At 42.7% G+C, this 19,834-nt stretch overlaps 1 protein-coding gene across 1 annotated transcript in view; it reads left to right on the top strand.

The window, feature by feature from the left end:
- The window catches only part of LOC126424840 (uncharacterized), a 102,944-nt gene extending 84,457 nt beyond the window's left edge, over nucleotides 1-18,487 (top strand). Inside the window, exons 6-7 of the mRNA XM_050087646.1 lie at nucleotides 15,020-15,255; nucleotides 17,498-18,487. Coding sequence (XP_049943603.1) covers nucleotides 15,020-15,255; nucleotides 17,498-18,125 — 864 coding nt within the window. The 3' untranslated portion in view covers nucleotides 18,126-18,487. The remainder of the gene's footprint in view (nucleotides 1-15,019; nucleotides 15,256-17,497) is intronic.
- Nucleotides 18,488-19,834: the final 1,347 nt, after the last annotated feature.

Raw genomic sequence — 19,834 nt, 5'->3', positions numbered from 1 at the left:
GCTGAATTTGTGAAAAATCAAAATGGCTTCACATCCAGCCTATGATGCCTAGAAGAATCTTTACATCCTGCTGACATGAGAATAGCATAATCTCTGCGTCAGAAGCTTGCTTCTACTTGACCATTTAATAGACTCGCATTTTTTCCACCGTGACTAATTTTGTAAGCTAAGCACATCATCCGTTACAGCACACTCTTGGGGCTGGGTAATGTGGCCACAATGGTCTGGTGGAACGAACTATCACAGGTGCAATGCGTGGGTTCAGGCATTTACTTTTAAGAGGCACAAACAGATTTATTTTACCTGTGGTAACCTCAAGAGAAAGACGTTATAATCCAGAATCCGCATTAAACATCATGTTCCTTCATTACCAACTGGACAGAGCCGATTTACGTTGGGAAATGACACAGCGGAAGTCATGGTAAACAGAAATACAGTCGCTAGTAAGCTTACTTACATTAGAAAATTTTATTTTATTTGATGAACCGATAGCCATTTAAAGGGACAGGGCTCTTATTTTACTTGTACTTGATTGAACTAGAGACGTTTAAAAATTTGGTGCTAGACTGTGATTCAAATTCGTATCTCCTCTTTCGAGGATCTGAATCTCTCGGAACAGTATAGTCCAGTCATTTCGTTCCTTTTCCCAAGACTGCAATCTTCTCTAGGTCTCCTCCAAAGGTAAGTATGTGGGTCTGAAACCTGATCCAGTACAAAAATATTCATAATTTCATTTCTAGCTTTATCAAGTGCACACCCACCTGCTAGTGAAAATTAACGCGCAATTTCAATGTCTGTTCATGTGTTTCCAACAATCGCAACAGGTGTCGTTATTTCTGGTCAAACACGCACACATCTTACTGTTCATGAGTAAGCAACTGATACTTAAGCTATATTCGTGGATGCACGGTAGGTGTGCAGTTCGATTGTCGCTTAGGCACAAAAGTTTGTATCCTTATTTTAGATTCAGACACCTAGCGGCTCGTAAGAAAAGCCGATACGTAACATTTGATTTTTTTTAGTTAACAATCGGTTTACGTGTTGGGTTCGTATCTCCGTCACAGAACTTCACATCATGCACTTCATCTTTAAATGCATGCACACTTTGTTACTTCAGAATGGAGGCACATCAGACATCTTTCGTGGTTAGATAACAGGGACGAAAGGGTCTTGATAGGAGTCACGGTTTATTACAAAAATTGTCGTCTTTTATTTTCAAGTTTAGATTTGGTTACTGGTATGGGCCAAAATTTCGGTAATTCATGACTCTTCATGGCTAATCATCAATATGATGTGATTAGATTACATTAGATTACATTAGATTAACTCTTGTTCCATAGATCATGAATACGACATTTCGTAATGATGTGGAACGTGTCATTTTAATGAAAGATTTCTTTAAATACCATGATTCAATTTCTTTACAACAATTTTTTACACTCTCTCTCATTGCTTTTTATTTATCTCTCTCTCTCTCTCTCTCTCTCACACACACAAACACACACACACACACACACACACACACACACACACACATACACAAACACATTCTTTTTTATTTTTATTTGTATGTTGTGCTCGACTATCGGCGAGGCACGAAAACGCGTGTGAATGAGTTTCTTAGTTTTGAGTACACTTACGAAAGAAATATAAAAACAACAATGAGAGTTACTGATTTATGATGCTCAGTTAGCAGTCAGTTCTGAGTATTATTAGTAACTACGCTCCAGTCCCTAAACCTAGTTACAGAAAGCGAATCAGACGCATTACGTATTCCAGGCCGTAGCAGCCGCGACTTGGAGACACCAGCTATGGTCACTTCCCAGACCGCTGTAGGATCACATCGGTTCGTCTTCTTCCTGCTGGTACTGTAACTGAGATTTGGCAACAAGGCAACGTATGTTTGGCAACTCTGTGATCGACGAGTTACTTCCTGGTGTGCACGGAATTAAGCCTCAAAGTTCACTTGATTTTACCTGTCATTTCCATTGAATAATCTGAGTTATTATCGCTTGAAGGGTAACAAAAGATTGAAAATTTACGGTTTTCAGCCCAGGAAAGTCGTTGCAGGTGGAAACCGCAACTAATCTCGACCTTCAAATAGCGGTTTACGAGTTCGAGTTCCTATTGCCTTCGTAATAGGAAGCTCAGACCCATACCTCCTCGCCAGCTCTGTGGTATCGTGTTGACCTGTGAAAAAGCGTCTGTTACGGTTCGCAGTTCCAGTCTCACTGACTGTAACGTTTTTATCCCTTCTGTGAAAGAGCTACAAGCAGTCAGATCAAACATCAATAAGGAAATCGCAAGAAAATGCTTTCAGCTCATAGTGCAATGTTGAAAAACTTACAATGCTGCACAACAGGTAAGGCCTCTTTCCGCTGTTGCCAAGCGAATTTTGGGTTTCTAGGAATACGTAACTATATTTATGAATTGCCACATTTGCATACCTCTTGAGTATGACACAGCATACCAATTAAACACAGACCCAATCAAAATCTGAGTGAGTAGTATTTTACTAATTCATGTCGATAGAGGCATGCTTGTGTACAGATACTTTCGTCGTAAGGTTATCATGGTTAGTTTTATTTCATTTCTTATAATACAGTGGACAATTTTCGTAAGGTTTCCTTTAGTGTTGTTAAAACAATAGTAAACATGAGAGAGAAATTAATCATCAACGATATATGCGAATTCTCTGATGTTACCTATGACAGTCTGACAATGCACATGCAGTTTATTGATTACATGCATGTAGAAAACTTGTTCTGAGTTGAAGCTGTCAAACAAAGTTTGACGAAGAATAAAATATCACTACCACACGACGGCTAATGTAGAAAATACTTTTCTGACATATTATGGCACGATGCGCTCTCCCTCCACATCTTCGAGATGCATCTGCTGCCTGCTGTCTATTAAACCCGAATAGAACAAAATGTCACAGTAGTTAGCCCTTTTTCCACATGCGACTACTTTGGGTTGAGAAGTGAAGGGAATTATGTCCAAAGTTCCATTAGATTGATACCTTCAGCAGAGAGCAGAATTGCGTTTTAAAAAATGTAGCACTGAATGTATTCGAACTCGCGACATCTTATCTATGCTACAAGCTGACACGTAGCTACATAAGCTCCAGAGCTCGGCAACTATTCCTCCAGAACTTTTGGATTCCACAGCACTGTGAGATTATGCATATGGCCAGGTCTTGACTTCTGAGAGACAAACAGTTACAGCTTTTCTTTTGGACTGAACGACGTTTTCTAGTAACAGATAGCGCAATAGAATAGCTCAAGTGGAAAGGAACACTTCCAATTTAAACTTCTGCATCCTACACTGTTGGCAGTTGTGTGTAGGTGGCAGTTACGTGATTTTATTTCTGTGATTACAAAATAGTCGAATGTATGCACTGGGTAGCCGAGGCAGCTAGTTCATGGTGATTTGGTCAACCAAGTAAATGAATTTACTGAACATGCTGCAAATTACTACAGGGAGCCTGTGTGTCAGAATTCTCATCCAGTGTGGCGCAACTGCGTTACGATAGAAAAATGACTCGCAGAGAAGAGGATTTCGTGGTCTGTTGGACGGATGGTAGGTTGTTATACCTATGGTCTGGGTTCGATTCCCACTTCCGTCAATGATTTTAGATAGGGAGAGACAGATTCCATTCTCTCCTGGCTACACCAAGTGAAGGAGATATAATGGCTGCGTGGTCTGAAAATTCACATTAAAGATGATATTCCTTCTTTACCACGTAGACGGTAGGTTGAACCACAATAAAGTCTGGAGTGGCGACATGTAGAAACTCTATCACCAGTAACCTTTCTTATACTAGTTATTTATTTCAAGTGACGACACAAACGCTATGTATGGTCACAGGACACTTATTCCATCTTTTATTTGAGCTTCTGTATGTCGATAAAATTGGTTCTAAACTGGGAATGCAACTCAGACCGCCCTTAACGCGGAATTTGATCCCTTCGTGGCAATACAGCTCGGCTACAATTTGTTGTTTGTTCAAAACTGCAGATTCCTCAACACCTTCACATATTACGCGTGAATGGGATCGAATCCTGGCCCGGCACTAAAGATTTAATTATGTATTATCAAGCTCTATCAGGAGAACACCTATCTGCAGGTGGATAATAATTTTGATTTTTAATGTATTTTCATTCGTTGTCAACACTAACGATATCTGACGTTTTTAACTCCCAGTGAGACACAGAACTATGTGCGAGATGACTGTAAGTTCAAGATGCTATTCTGAGCAGCTGGTGGAGAAAAATTCGGTAGCTGACGTCTCTTTGTGTAGTCAACAACGATATGTGTGGGGCTCTATTCCCAGTGAGCGCTGAACTCTTCGTCATATTATTTCAGTTCGTCGTGTCATTTAATGTTCATACATATTCTCAACTAGCTGCTCGTGAATAACTTTAATTTTTAATGTCATTTTGTGTTAAGTAGTTCAAATGGCTCTGAGCACTATGGGACTTAACTTCTAAGGTCATCAGTCCCCTAGAACTTAGAACTACTTAAACCTGACTAACCTAAGGACATCACTCACATCCATGCCCGAGGCAGGATTCGAACCTGCGACCGTAGCGGTCACGCGGTTCCAGACTGAAGCGCCTAGAACCGCACGGCCACACCGGCCGGCCCCCACCATCTGGTATCAATGCATTACCTTATCATCCATTATATATAATCATTTTCATAGTACACTTGATATTATAGATGAGTAGGACACAAGACAGGACATAGATAATGTCCGTTTGACGTCAACAGTGTGTAACATTTTACTTTTTTTTGAATAGGACAATGTTCCTCTCCAATAATTTTTAGATTAGTTACAATAAGCTTACGCTGCAAGAGAATTCGCTTGTATTTTTCAATATGTGGTCTGTTGTCGGTTTGAAGGCCTTCCATAACATCGGCAACGTAGTGCAACTCCACCGAGGGCTGTCTGGAGTAGGGTGGAGATAGCAATGTGAAAGTTGCGAGCTGTCGAAGACGATCTTCATATTCCTAATGCGATTAGGACATCGTATACTCTTGACGACGTTTAGCACCTGTGCAGTCTGTCACCCAATTTCAGAATTCATTTTGAGTAATCCTGCTAAATTCCCAAAATATTGTCTTTTTATATTGATGAGTAATATGGATAGTCGTCACGTTCATGTGTCGTCTACACCGCAAATTTAATGTTACTATCCTAGGAACTAACCTGCAATACGTTTTGTTTTTCATAATCGGAACTATCTGCATTAACCGTCATCAGAGCAATGTCAGGGAACAGAATGCAGCAGTGCCTTGCTACCTACTTGAGGACCTGCTTGAGTCGTGTACTAAGGAAAGGGTAGTTGCTGGTTCACATTATATTACACTAGCGAGAAGTACCGACTTTTCCTTTTCTCTGCAAACATCCAGAACTAAATTCAGTAACTAAATGCTAAGAATATATTTGCATTGTGCCAACTCAAAAATCAATAGATATGGATATAGATATAGATACAGATTTTTATATTTAAAGCCATTCTCGTTCTGCGTTGGAATAAACATCATTCATTATTTGCTTGTTCTTGTTACGATTGTTATTGTCATTCTCTCACCCGCAAGAGTTTTCGCATTCCTATTTGGTATCGATGCACATGAAGAGTGGCTATGAAAGAAGGGAATACTGAATGTTACGTCATGCAGAATACACTCATTTACTTCGGCTCCTCGTGATCTACGCTACAGGAGAAGTGAGATACATAAAGTTGACAGTGTGAGGACAGACCTGGTAGCACAACTGTGCAACTACACAGTGTTACCAGATAAAATGGTGCTGCGGAATCGAAAATGTAGTACGGACTTTGCCACAGTAGCAGACAGCTGGTAATTTAGGACCATGACCGTGGATTACACTTTGGTCAGTGCTGGTTAGAGTGCTGCAACTGTAAATGGAAGGCTTTGTTTGATAGTCTTATGCTGATGCTGTCTGAATAAATTATGCCATTGGATACAAAGCGGTTTAGTTTTGAGACCTAACCCACGAGGGGGGAAGGCACAGTGGTCTGCTTCAGGAATTCCAAGCAATAAAACACAAAAAACAACCCAGGAAGGGAGACATGCATTTGGAATCTGTTCATCGTTACGGGGTCAAACAAGAGGGTAACATTACTGAAACAATGATCGGGCTACTTAGTATATAATAGAGCATACAGATTTCAAGGAGGAAACGTATGAAGACGCAGACTTCCTCGTTATCAATATGTGCGGCATATCTTTCGTGTTAACGAAAGTAAATTCCCGCTTTACCTCTTCTTACGTGTCAAATGAAATGAATGCCATGAGGAATAGAATATTTGTTGACTGCGTCTCTTCTTGCTTCCATCCTTACCAACATATTTCTTCATTCTCGTGGTAATCATGACATTCTATGTGTATGCTGCAAAAGATTGCAAGTGGACAAATTCGACATCGAGGTGCAAAGCGTTATATTCAATTCGAATAAGCTTCCGGTGTATTTTTACTTCGTTTGTATTTTTAGATGATTATGAACGTTACGGAAAATTATTTCACATGCTTTATGTTGAATGAGAAACATTGAATGATCCGTTTTGCTTTCCCTACGTTGAAATGATATAATGTCGGCGTCAACAGCCTTCTTCCACGCCGGAAGCTGAAACTTGTATGATTCTGGATTAATGATAATTGAATGTCTCATACGTATACATAGCCCACAAGGCGACGTCAGAAACCATCAGGGGAGAACGCCGCATAAAAACCAAACGTGCGCGCGCGTCTCCACTCTGAAGAACCGTATCGGAGAATCACGGCCAGCATTTCGCTGAAGAGCTGCCTCGTCAGAGAGCCTAGAAATGGCAGCGTCGTAGCAAATATTTGTCAACACTCTGATAGTGCATTTACTTCCGGGTGAAGGCCGGCGTTACCTCGCTAAATTCACTTGACATTCGTTTTCCACATCGAAGACTCGTACGATATAATCCACTGCAAGATGACACAATTAGAAAGTATATTTAATTTCTGGACTCCAAGAACGGCGTTCTTCACATAAGTAACACCTGTTTGTGTGTGCATTCGGGAGGAGGACGGTGCAATCCCGCGCCTGGCCATCCTGATTTAGGTTTTCAATGATTTCCCTAAATTGCTTCAGGCAAATGCCGGGATGGTTCCTTAGGAAGGGCACGGCCGATTTCCTTCCCCATCCTTCCCTAATCCGAGCTTGTGCTCCGTCTCTAATGACATCGTTGTCGATGGGACGTTAAAACAGTAATCTCCACCTCCTCTGTTCGTGTGTTTAAGGTTGCGTTTTGAGGCTCACGCAACATCGCAGTGACTATATTCCGCCTCTGGCAGCCAGTGTGTCGTTAGCTCAGAGGTTCCCTTGTGCGTTGCAGTGCTTGTGCTATAAGACATGGCAGTTCGAATCACGGTAGAAGCCGCTGACTACAACCTTTTATTTTCCATTTTAATTAATGGAGTTGCAAACTGCTACTAAAAATTTCTTGTGCGAAATCTGAAGAATGCCTTTAAACATCAATCTTCGTCCGATTTCGACTTAGTAAATTAAGTTAATATCATGGATTTCTGCTTTGCAAATTCCAAGGTGCTTCACTGTAAAATAGACCCTGAAAAGATTCAAACCGACTGTCAACGATATAAATTTGAGCTTTGTTCGTCATATAGGTCTAACATGTCAGAAGGTTGTTTATGAAGTGCACATGTTCATTAATATACTTCCCTTCTTCTAAATTTTTGCAATAGCATTTAACTGTAGACGTTTTCTAACACCGGCGTTAGCAATTCCTTTCCGTTCTCTGAAACTTTCAAAACGACAAATTTTTCTGGTTTAAATCTGATGACCTTAACTATCACTTCCGATCAACAATAAATACTTCATGAACTCCAAATGTGCAGTGTTCCTGCACTGCTACAGAGCATGCATTGCAAGGTATTCACACAGTTTATCGCATAGACTTACCATAAGGAATGAAACAAGAACTGTAATACACTTTACACCACAGACGCTCACTCTGGCTTGACGAAAACATCCAAACATTGACCAAAGGTTGCACAAATAATTGAGTTTGAAAGGAAAAGAAACGAGGTATGAAGCATTTATAAATTCATCGAATGTAGTGAGGTGGTTTCATTTCGTCCCAGTCTATAAAATTAATTTCGGGCCATACTCAGCTCTTGCCGATTAATGTAATATAATACCCGCCTACTAATCAGGGCGTCTGTCTCCGTTGCTTTTGAGCGTGAATGGAAATTGTAGAAATTTTCTGTGGAGCAACATTTAATAATAAAGCGTTTTAAATCATCAAAAGCGATGAGCGGTAGCAGGCGCTTTCGATAAAGAACGGGGGTGTGCAGCGCCGCTGCTGTCGCCACGGCCGCTGCCAGTAGCCAGCAAATGGATCCCGGAGCTTTGCCGCATACGGCGTCCAGAGGAGGACAGTCTGCAGGAAATCTGCCGCAAAATCGTTACTGGATAAAATTTTGATATCGGTGTGTCACAAAGCGAAATAGACTGAATCTGCGCTACCATTACATTCACGTCTTCAGCATTCAGACAGAAGAGGCTATAAAAATATTTTATGCCAGCTGCTCTCGATCCACTGACATTATGAACAGAAACAACGCACGCTACCGCTAGACCACAGGCGTAATCAGCCTCGAGTTTCTCCATCATGGGACAAGTTTTCCTCCAGGAAGTGCCGCAGTCTACAGTGTTGCCAGATTGTGCAGATAACCGGACTTAGAGAATTAGCGAGTTGGCCAGTTTTTTTGTCCCATGTCGCGATCGGCGCGGACTTAACCTCTGAAGCGGCCGGCCGCCGGTCAAGTTTTATGTCAAAGAGTGTACGGCCGACGAACGCCGCTGGTGGTCATGGAAGGTGCCGTAACGGCTGTACAATACGTGAATGCCATCCTCCGACCGATAGTGCAACCATATCGGCAGCATATTGGTGAGGCATTCGTCTTCAAGAGCAACAATTCGAGCCCCCATCATGCATATCTTTTGAATAACTTCCTTCAGGATAACGACATTGTTCGAGTAAAGTGGCCGGCATGTTCCCCAGACATGAACCCTATCGCACATGCGTGGGAAAGATTGAAAAGGGCTGATTTATGGATGACGTGACCCACCAACCACTCTGAGGGATCTACGCCGAATCGCCGTTGAGGAGTGGGACAATCTGGACCAAAAGTGCTTTGATGAACTTGTGGATAGTAAGCCACAACGAATACAGGCGTGCATCAGTGCAGGAGGGCGTGCTGTTGGGTATTAGAGGTACCAGTGTGTACAGCAATCTGGACCATCACCTCTGAATGTCTCGCTGTATGTTGGTACAACATTCAATTTGTGGTTTTCACGAACAATAAAAAGGGCAGAAATGATGTTTATATGGATCACTATTCCAATTTCCTTCACAGGTTCCGGAACTCTCGGAACTGAGGCGATGCAAAACTTTTTTTGATGTGTGTATATACAGAGTGAGTCAGGAGAAAAGGTACAAGCTTTGAGTGGCGATACAAGTGATGATTCTGAACAAAAAAACTTCTAATAAATATGCCCTTATCGTAATCGTTTCCGAGTAAACCAATGAAAACTACTAGGAAAGGGAAACGTGTAGCGTCGTCCTTACTATGTCAGTACGCAGTTCACTTGTGCATGGTGCAGTTGTTTACCTCAAGTCTCAGTCTGACAGTGCTTGTCGTAGTGCAAGGTACTACAGTGTTGTTACGCGAACAACGAATACAGTTTTGTGTGGTGAAAATGCCACGGATCTTCACACATGCAGAGTATGCTGACATGGTGTTTGTCTATGGTTTGTCGAATGGGAATTAAAGAGGTGCTGTGTGAGAATACCAACAACGATTTCCGAATCGCAGAGGGCCAGATAGCAGGAGGTTTAGCTGCGTGTTTCACTGATTGCGTGAGCGTGGTACGCTTCCCAGCGTAAATGTTGTCTCTGAACGTCCCGTACAACAAACTCTTGATGTAGCTGAGAACATTCTTCATTAGTGGAACGCAACCCTACTACTAGCTCTAGAAGAATTGCTGCCCAGCTTGGTATTCCACAGACACGAGTGATACGCACAGTACACGAGCACAGTCTGTATCCCTTTCATCGGCAGAGTGTACAACATCTGCATGAAGATGATGCTGCCGCCCGGCAAGAATTCTGTCAATGGATCATTGCCAACGATCGATTAATTCCACGTATTCAGTTCACTGATGCGTCAGTATTTACCCGCAACGGAATCAGCAACACGCGCAACTATCATGTATGGGCAAATTAAAATTTGCACGCTACTGTGGAAACGAAATTTCAACGACGTTTCTCAGTCAACGTGTGATGCCGTATTATTGATGACCAACTCATGGGTCCAGTTGTTTTAGACTGGGACACGGTATCTTGAGTTTCTTCAAAATGTGTTATCTGAATACGTGGAGGATATTCCTTTGGCAACACGAGCCCATGTATACTTTCAGCATGACGGAGCTCCTAAACATTACGTACGGCCAGTGACACAGTATCTCAACACAACATATCCTGGTCGTTGGATCTGTCACCGTGGAGTCATTGCTTGGCCACCGAGGTCACCCGATCTTACCACATTGGATTACTGTTTGTGGGAGTGGCTGAAGAGCGACGTCTACAAGCGCAGAGTGGACACAAGAGAGGAACTTCTAGCTCGTATTTTACATGCTTGTGCCTAGGTAAAGGAATGCGAAACTGAGCTCCGATTGGCGACGCAACACCTGTCTACAAGAGCAGCATCATGCGCTGAATTTGACGGTGGACTGTTTGCACATCTTCTGTGAGGAAACGTACACAATTAAACAAACCATAACATAAAAGTATCTTAATTTTCCGTCACCTGCGCCTTTCCTGCTCCTAGCTGTTTACATTGGTTTACCCAGAGACGGTTAAGAAAAGGCCATCTATTTATTAGAAGTTTTTTATTCAGAATCACCAGTAGTATCACCCGTCAAAGCACGTACCTTACCTCCTGACTCAACCTGTATATATATGGAGAGAGAGAGGGGGGGGGGGGAGAAAAAATATGTAGCCTATGTCCGCTCGAGTATCGTTACGGAATTGAAGTAAATCGGCCAAGAACTTTTAGAGATTTTTGGAAACCACATTTCCTCTTTATAGATTGCATATGTATATATTTAAAGTCAGAAATCTTATGTTGAAAATGATCTTCCTCTTGTCTTCAAGATAAAGTGCGAAAAATATCATGAAGGTCGGAATAAAACTGTAGTTTTTTTGTGAATTACAAACTAATAATCAAACGAACACTCTTTTTTTATATACCGGGTAGTTACAATTGAACTTTCCCTATTTAACACGTTATAACATGGAAACTAATTGCCCTACAAGCCCCAAACTTGGTGGCATTGATGTTAAGGAAGAGGAATAATGCAGGATCAATTCAATTGAAACACTTTTAATACGCTGCTACGGTACATCATGCCATTACATACCAGTATCATGACTTCTACAAAAGCTGTTCAATATGGCGCCGATCAGTGTCCAGAAGAGTCTGAAAGCGCAGGATTGCATTTTGCACGGCAGAACGAAACATGTCCGTGGGTATGGTGGCTACCTCTCTTGATATGCTGCACTTCAGACCAGCACATGTGTGAATGTTCCCCTGGTAAACCCTGTCCTACAGATAAGCCCCACAACCAGACGTCACAGAGAGTGAGATCAAGTGATGGTACCGATCAAGCTTTTGGAAACGACGGGCTGATAATTCGATCGTTTCCAACTGTGTTTCGGAAAAGCAGGTGAACTTCACGAGCGAAGTGCGGTGGGGTCACATGCTGCATAAAAACTGTTGAGTTCAAGGCGTCTCTCTAGTGCAGAGCGGGTATGACATGCTGGAGAAGCATACTGCAGTAACGCTGGCCAGTCACACTGCACGTCTTTCATCCTATAGCGCCAGTCTCTTCAAAAAAGAATGGACCAATGATGAACGTAGTTGTGAAGCCACACCATATGCTGACACGTTCACCATACAGAGGAACTTCATGCAGAATGAATTGTGGTGAAGATTCCCACCCTCGGCATTTCTGTGTGTTCGCCTCATCCGTCAGAGAAAAATTAGCTTCGTCTGTCCATAAGATGGTCCAGGGCGAGCCCTCGTCAACTTCAATCCTTACGCGAAAGTGGAGAGCGACATCAGCACGCTGTCGTGCGTCCTGAGGTGCAAGCTGCTGTACGATATGGATCTTGTATGGACACCATTTGAGAATGATTCGAAGCGCCTTCCGCACAGTGGAACACGGGATGTTCAACTGTCGTGGCACAGCACGTGTACTGCCTGACAATCGGGAGTTTTGAGCTGCCTTGTCTGCCATAGCAACAGCGTTTTCAGCAACAACCTGTAGTGCAAGCGGTCGTTGGCCTCTTCCCATAGCGACGCCCGGTTCTCCAGTTCATTCAAACTTCTTCAAAATGCTCCACACAGCACGTGGATAAAGAAGCCCCTTCCATAATCCTTTCAGCCAGCAATATTCCCGAAGTGCAGCTGCAGCATTGCTGTTGTTTTGATAACAGAGCTTCACCAGTAATGCCCTGCTCCTTTTGTCCAAGGCCATGTTGACATGTCAGGTGCACTGCGGCTGGTCAGGTGTGTGTGAGACTGTAAATCACAATGACTGATCATGACACCTGGTGGCCATAGTTGGAACTGGACGGTGGCGCTGTGATGCATGGAAATCGTGAACTTCATTCTCTGGAGATTAATGCTACCAAGTTTGGTACCTGTACGCTAATTAGTTTCTGTCCTATAACGTGTTAAGTAGGGTAAGTTTAACTATAACCGCTCAGTGTATAGATTATGCAAACTTATTACTTACTTTTGAGTTATAGTCCTGTAGTGTGCCCATACGTTACTTTGTAGGGGTAGGGGGGGATAACCAGGTGGTACGGAGTACTTTTAATACACTCTTAAGAAAAAGAAAACGATACAGAGTTATGCAAGTTGGTCACAAATCGTAAATCATGAAGGTATCGACAGAAAATCAAATTTATAAACTTTGGCGGCCGATGGATGGATGTGTGATGTTGCAGAGCAGTTTCACCTCATAGCTGGCAAGGATAGTAAACAACGGTCGTGTCGATACCAGGGCATAAATTTTTTCCAAATTTCGTTCCGTATATTCATATGCACAGTGATTATGCCCCACAGACAGATACATGAGCAATACACACAGATGTCTGCGTTTCAGAGAGGATGTTGAGTTCAAAGAAGCCACTTGGAGTAATAGGTAATTTGCTCGACATTTGAATGGGACTGATGTCACTATTCGACGACGTTTGCAGGAATGAGTGAACTATGGTCGAATATAATGCCAGGAAGAAAGTGGTCGACCTAGAAAGATGACAGAATGTGTCGACCAAGCAATCGTCAAGAGGTACTCATAGCCCTGTGTTCACCATTGTCATCCAACATACGTGCAACAGATGCTTCAGTACCCACAGAGATCATAAATACGCTCACAAAAAGGGGACTAAGCTCACGGCGTCTCTTGCACCAACTACCATTGACCTCTCTACAGCAGGCCGGTGTGGCCGTGCGGTTCTAGGCGCTTCAGTCTGGAACCACATGGCCACTATGGTCAAATCCTGCCTCGGGCATGGATGTGTGTGATGTCCTTAGGTTAGTTAGGTTTAAGTAGTTCTAAGTTCTAGGGGACTGATGACCACAGATGTTAAGTCCCATAGTGCTCAAAGCCATGTGAAACATTTTTGAACCTCTCTACATCCACAAGTGAACAAGCCCGTTTTCAGTGGTGTCGGGCACATTTGGCCCGAAATCTCATTGATTGGAGTAAAATTGTCTTCAGTAATGAATCCTCCTTCCTGCTCCCAATGACCAGCGCAGTCGTGTCCGGAGACGCTCCAGACGCCGGCCGCTGCGGCCGAGCGGTTCTAGGCATTTCAGTCTGGAACCGCACTGCTGCTACGGTCACAGATTCGAATCCTGCCTCGGGCATGGATGTGTGTGATGACCTTAGGTTAGTTAGGTTTAAGTAGTTCGACTGATGACCTCAGATGTTAAGTCCCATAGTGCTTAGAGCGATTTGAACCATTTGAACGCCCCAGACACTGGTGAGATACCAACCTGACTGTCACCCAATAACCGGGAGTGATGATCTGGGATGCCATTTCGTTTCATAGTGGGACCTTTTTGGTTGTCAACTGAGCTGCCTTTAAAGCACAGCGGTATGTCGATATGTCGACGATGTTCTTTGGCCAGGTTCGTTGTCCTTGTCCTCCATAGCAAGCCATCCTGGGCTTACATTTCAGCAAGATAATGACTAACCACACATAGAATTTATACTGCCTTTCTTCGTGCCTTTCAAACCCTGTCATGGCCAACAAGGTCGCCACATCTCTCCCTAATTGAGAACATTAGCGTTACTGGAAGGAACCAACTCGGGATTTTGAGTCTCTAAAGCGCCAGTTGGACTGAACTTGGGACAGTACCCGTCAGGAGGGCATACAACAACTCTGTCAACCAAAGCCACGACGAGCAGCTGCTTGCATAAGGGTCAGAGGTGGACCAACGATTTACTGACTTGCCCAATTTGTGAAGATCTTTCTCTTGAATATATCACCCAATTTTCCTGAAATTGCAATCACTTGTTTGGCTGTATATGCACATCACAACTACCCATTTCTATCCCAGTCGGATAGTTCCTTTGTGGTACTTTTTTTTGTCTTAACGTGCATTTTGGAAGGTGAACGGTGACTTGTAAGTAGCCATAAAAAAAGTTCCAGTTCCGACTATGTTAAAAACCTCCGTAATACCGATATGTAAATCATTTCCTCGAAAGAAAAACAGCTGACTACACTATAATACTTCTCCTTTCCTGAGAATTAGGCATGGCATGGGTGCCTAGTACTGCAGACAGCACAAAACAGTTACTGTTCTTATTACGTTATCACTTTGTTGCGATTATATTCTAAAGACAGGTGTTATTTTTCAGGTGCCCATTTTCATTGACCCTCACAACTTCAGAACAGTAGGAGTTTTGAGCTATCTTCGCGAGAACAGAGGAAATGGCAGCTACAGCAGCAGTAGCCCCTGTCGTGCCACTGGCGTTGCAGATGGGTGCACCACACCCCTGCCAGAGGATCAGGTGGGGTCTCCAGCAGGCTCCAGTGGCTGTGGGCAAGCAGCGAAGTGGCATGAGTACTGGCAGGATAGCGACGAGGGCACCAGGTACTCGTTACTACATTATTATGACAATTTTAAGGCACAAGTAATGTATCTCATTTCAAAGAGATGTAAAAAAGCTACAGTTCTAAACTGTTTCACTTGTTCACTTACTTAAAAGCTATTTTTTTGTACTTCTGCCGTTACATTCAATATTCGGTTGACGTCAAAGTTTGATAAGCGGTTCTCCATTGTAAATTTGCCCTTAGAATATATGAACAACTACTTTTTGATTTGAATTTTTGAAATTCTTTCTATCGTTTTTGGCTAGTTTTCATCCATCACTCATAATATTTCTTCTTCTTCTTCTTCTTCTTCTTGCGGCGGGGTTCTACAGCTCTCGCCACACGTCACATCTCTGTCGCTAAATACCTTGATCTTGCCGTTCTTCGTCATTCCTTTCTATTCCTCTTCTCTACTATCGCTTCTTGAATATGCATGCATATCCAAAGGAGCAATGTGCCATTCTTGACAACACAGACACCGCAATAGTGTGTTTATCCACCGATACCAGGCAGCAACTTTCAATTAAAATGTCCTCCCCTGTAAGGGAGTTACATAATGTGTGTATGAATATATGTTGCGACAGAAACGACAACATATGGAAGTTTGGTTCTGACCGTGAGTCGTACACAGATAGTTAAAGCAGTTAATGCGACCACACACATAAAACGAGAAATTCGGGCTCGAGTCCTGGTCTGGCATAAATTTTCATTGTCATCATTCCCATATACAGCTGATGGTTTTCATAACGGCTGTAGTCGCTACAGCACCTGTTCCTCCGATCATGCATGCAAGTCTGAAGGAACTATGCATCGTACTTTTGAACACCACAGGCACTGCAATATCGTATTTTAACTTTGGTGTACCCCCCCCCCCCCCCCGCACTCATCCCCCCCACCCTCCCCCCCGAGATGTTTTCGTACCACAGATATGCCCGATGTATACCAGTTCTTTGGTTCAACAAATAAAAGTAGCACAGACTGACTGCTCTCAAAAGAATGAACAGGTAAACAACAATTAATCTAACGGGTGGCCAACAGAAAGACTACAGAATAGTTTCACTTGAAAAGAAAGAACGAATAACTTAGTCAATATGTATAACTACAACAGAATGTACCCTCGGTTTCTGGTTTCTCTAAAAAAAAATGAATGGCTATAAAACAACAGTTAGCTAAATCAATTATTTCCTTTCAGTTGTCTCCGTAGACTGGTTTCACTCAAAAGGATGAATGAAGGATTCAATCGATACATCAAACTGCAACCAAATACGAGTAAGTCGAATGTTTTCTAACAAACCACTGAATCGATTGTTTTACTTCGATGTTCTCATCAAGCTTCTTATAATACCTTGTTGACTTAGTTGTTTTAAGACGTCACTTTCATTACTTAATGGTGTCAAATCGTTGAGCATTGTGTTATAATATAAAGGTTCGAATCCGTCTTCTGATATATTTCAGTTTTGAAATTGACATTTTTCCACTGTTCTTTGCGATTATAAGGGGCAAGTACGTCCTTCCACAGCAGTGATATCAAGGAAACAATGTTTGATGCCTTATAGGGCCAATTTTGGGATGAAATGAGGAACGGAAAAATCGACTTTCGCTGGATACCAACTCATATGAAAGTCCTTTAAAGCTTCTGGTTATGCTAATTCATGTGCGATTCGTTTGTCTGGGAACCACTCGGAGTTTGTCCTTATGGAGAGCAAAGTTTGAAAAGTGAATGTGTTTAGCACAAGCAGTCCATTCAAAATAAAACGTCTTCGTCTTGCAAGATTGTAAGGAACTCCACACCAAACTATTGGTATTAATTTTAAATTTTTGACGTAGCTGCCCACCCTGCTGGAGCCTAGACAGCACCTCTAATTTAAAAGGCTGTCAGTTCTCCTCCAGTGAAGAAAGAGATTTTGGAAGGGAGTGGCGAGTACATCCCATGCTGCTCGACTGAGAAACTTGTTTCTAAAGGTACTGGAAAACTGATGCAGCGATAGACAGAAGATGTTGGCAGGCAGGGTAGGGTGTCTATGTTGCGAAATTGTGCCATTGTAGATTTTATAATGGTGTTCTAATGTATTAGAAAGGTGTTGTGTAGATACTTTTTGACTTACTTTCGTACTAAATAAGTATATTCATATTCAGAAACGGTGCTGCTACCCTCGCACTTGAGTACCCTAAAACCAACATCACCACCACCACTGTCATCATCATCATCATCATCATCATCATCATCATCCTGCTTGTTGTAGGTCTGCTGCTATGGAGTACAAGAAGGGAGCACTCACTGCAGAATTTGGAGCATTGTATGAGAAGCGTGTGCTGGCCCTGGTCCTCCTCCGCTGCCTGAGGCGTGGGCTTCTCTTCCAGTTGTCTCCCAACAATCGCGATGCAGGCAGGTTCGACGATGTGGTGCTGGTGTGGCGACGCGAGGAACATTCTGAGGCGCACGCCCTGCTCGTCCAGGTCAAACACAAATCCTCTGTGAGGAAGACCATCCCCAGCCGCATGTGGCTGACCCTGTCTCCCAGGCCTGACTTCAGTTTCAGCAAGTACTGCACTTCCTTCAGAGAAATTAACAAGTCACTGGTGAAGGGCAGAGTCACATGCGTCTTGCTGACGAACGCCTGCCTTGATGACAGTAGGCACAGCATGTTTCAGCGCCAGGATGTGGGCAGTGTCCCAGGTCTGGAGCTGCTAGAGGCTGGTGGTGACCTGTACAGGCTCAACCCTAAAAACGAACAGGTGTGGAAGGCAGTCCATAAGGACATAAGCTTTGTGGAGAATTTCTACCTATTGTGTAATCAGAGGGATTATGTGAACATATTGGGTGACATTTACAAAGACCTGGAACATTTATTGGGCGCAGGTAACCTGTGAGGATCCATCTGGTAAGATATGTGTGATGACCTCATGACTTGGATGAACAAATAGAGTGTGTGTTTGACGAGTGGCTGGAGCAGTTGTTGGACTCTTGTAGTTGAATACACTAGGAAAGAGACCGAGTGAAGAATGGTGACCACCAGACGTGAGTATTGCAGTGTGGCTGTTGTTTCGGGCCTCCAGAAAGGGGAACGGTGGTTCTCTGTGCTACTAAGACTCACCAAAGACTGGCTCACAAAACACGCACCTTGGTAGCTATGGACAGGTTCCTCGCTGCTGGGTATGAAAGAGTTAATTTTTTGAATTGTACAAATTTCTTTTATACGATCTCAGAAAATATTTTGCATCATTAAATCAAAAAAAAAGAAAAGAAAAAAGAGGTTCAAATGGCTCTCAGCACTCTGGGACATAACCTCTGGGGTCATCAGTCCCCTAGAACGTAGAACTACTTAAACCTAACTAACCTAAGGACATCACCCACATCCATGCCCGAGGCAGGATTCGAACCTGCGACCGTAGCGGTCACGCGGTTCCAGACTGAAGCGCCTAGAACCGCTCGGCCACTCTGGCCGGCCATTAAATTCAATTAGCCTCAATTGGCCACCATCCAAACAATTGAAATCGGCCTCAGATGATAACCCAGAAATGCTTTGTTGTGGCAAATGCATATATTTATTGCTGAGCCAAAACATAATTACCATGTGCTTAATAGCGTGTTCCTCCACTATTGGAACGCAATTGCATGGGGGCTTAATTAAATATAACGCAAATAATTTTAATTTCAGTAGCTGTCTGTCCGGCTACGCAGTCTCGTAACCGGTTGGCCCTGACTAGTATTACTCCGCAATCTGACTGCATAGAATAACGACAAAGAATGAAAGGAAATTTCCGTTAACACAATTAATTAATTAAGTCCCCAGCAACTATAAAAGCTACGAAACAAAAAACTCCGAAACAACAAAGAACAAGTGTAACTGTTCCGTGTGTGGAAGTGCGATTCAATGTAGACATCTAGCACGGTTCTTCCTCACTTCGACAAGATGCTTTAAACGCCATTCACAATGAAGTAATTAAAATACCAGAAATACTATGATTGCACATAGAAACCAGAATTACACTCTAATACATGAACACAAGCCAGATGCTTTGTTGACTGAACCTGTGACCAAGAGACATTGTTAGTTAGGAAATTTGAAATACAAAATTTTTTTTATTACCTCATATATATTGACGAAAAATACACTCTGGTTATTACAAAATCCCCAATCGAACAGCATCGGGTGTCTAGCCCATCAGAACAACTGCACACGACATGGTCACAACTAGTACTGCTATTGACATCCTCTCAACAACCACTAACCACGGCAACTTCTCAACTAGCACTACCAGTGGAAGCGGCGGAATAAAACTCTTTGGCACGATCTCTGGCGCTGTGACTCAGTGTAGCCACCTTTTATATGCCCCTCCTCCACGGGCTAGAATTTGATGGTATTTTTGCCAGCATTGGTGGTGAAAATACCACCAAATTCGTCAAAAAAAATACAGACAAAAATAAAAGATAATATTAATAAGTAAATATCACATAACTAAATAAATTTTGGCTTTGCACTGACCCTTCAATAACCTAATATATAAAATACAGTAAGTAATACAAATTCTTTCAAACATGTGACTTTACATAATAGTTTACACAAGTATCATTCAAT

Source organism: Schistocerca serialis, chromosome 10 (assembly GCF_023864345.2).
Source record: "Schistocerca serialis cubense isolate TAMUIC-IGC-003099 chromosome 10, iqSchSeri2.2, whole genome shotgun sequence".
In the NCBI taxonomy this organism is placed as follows: domain Eukaryota; kingdom Metazoa; phylum Arthropoda; class Insecta; order Orthoptera; family Acrididae; genus Schistocerca; species Schistocerca serialis.
Note: the sequence above shows the minus strand (reverse complement) of the source record. Positions and strands in the feature narration are given on the sequence as shown.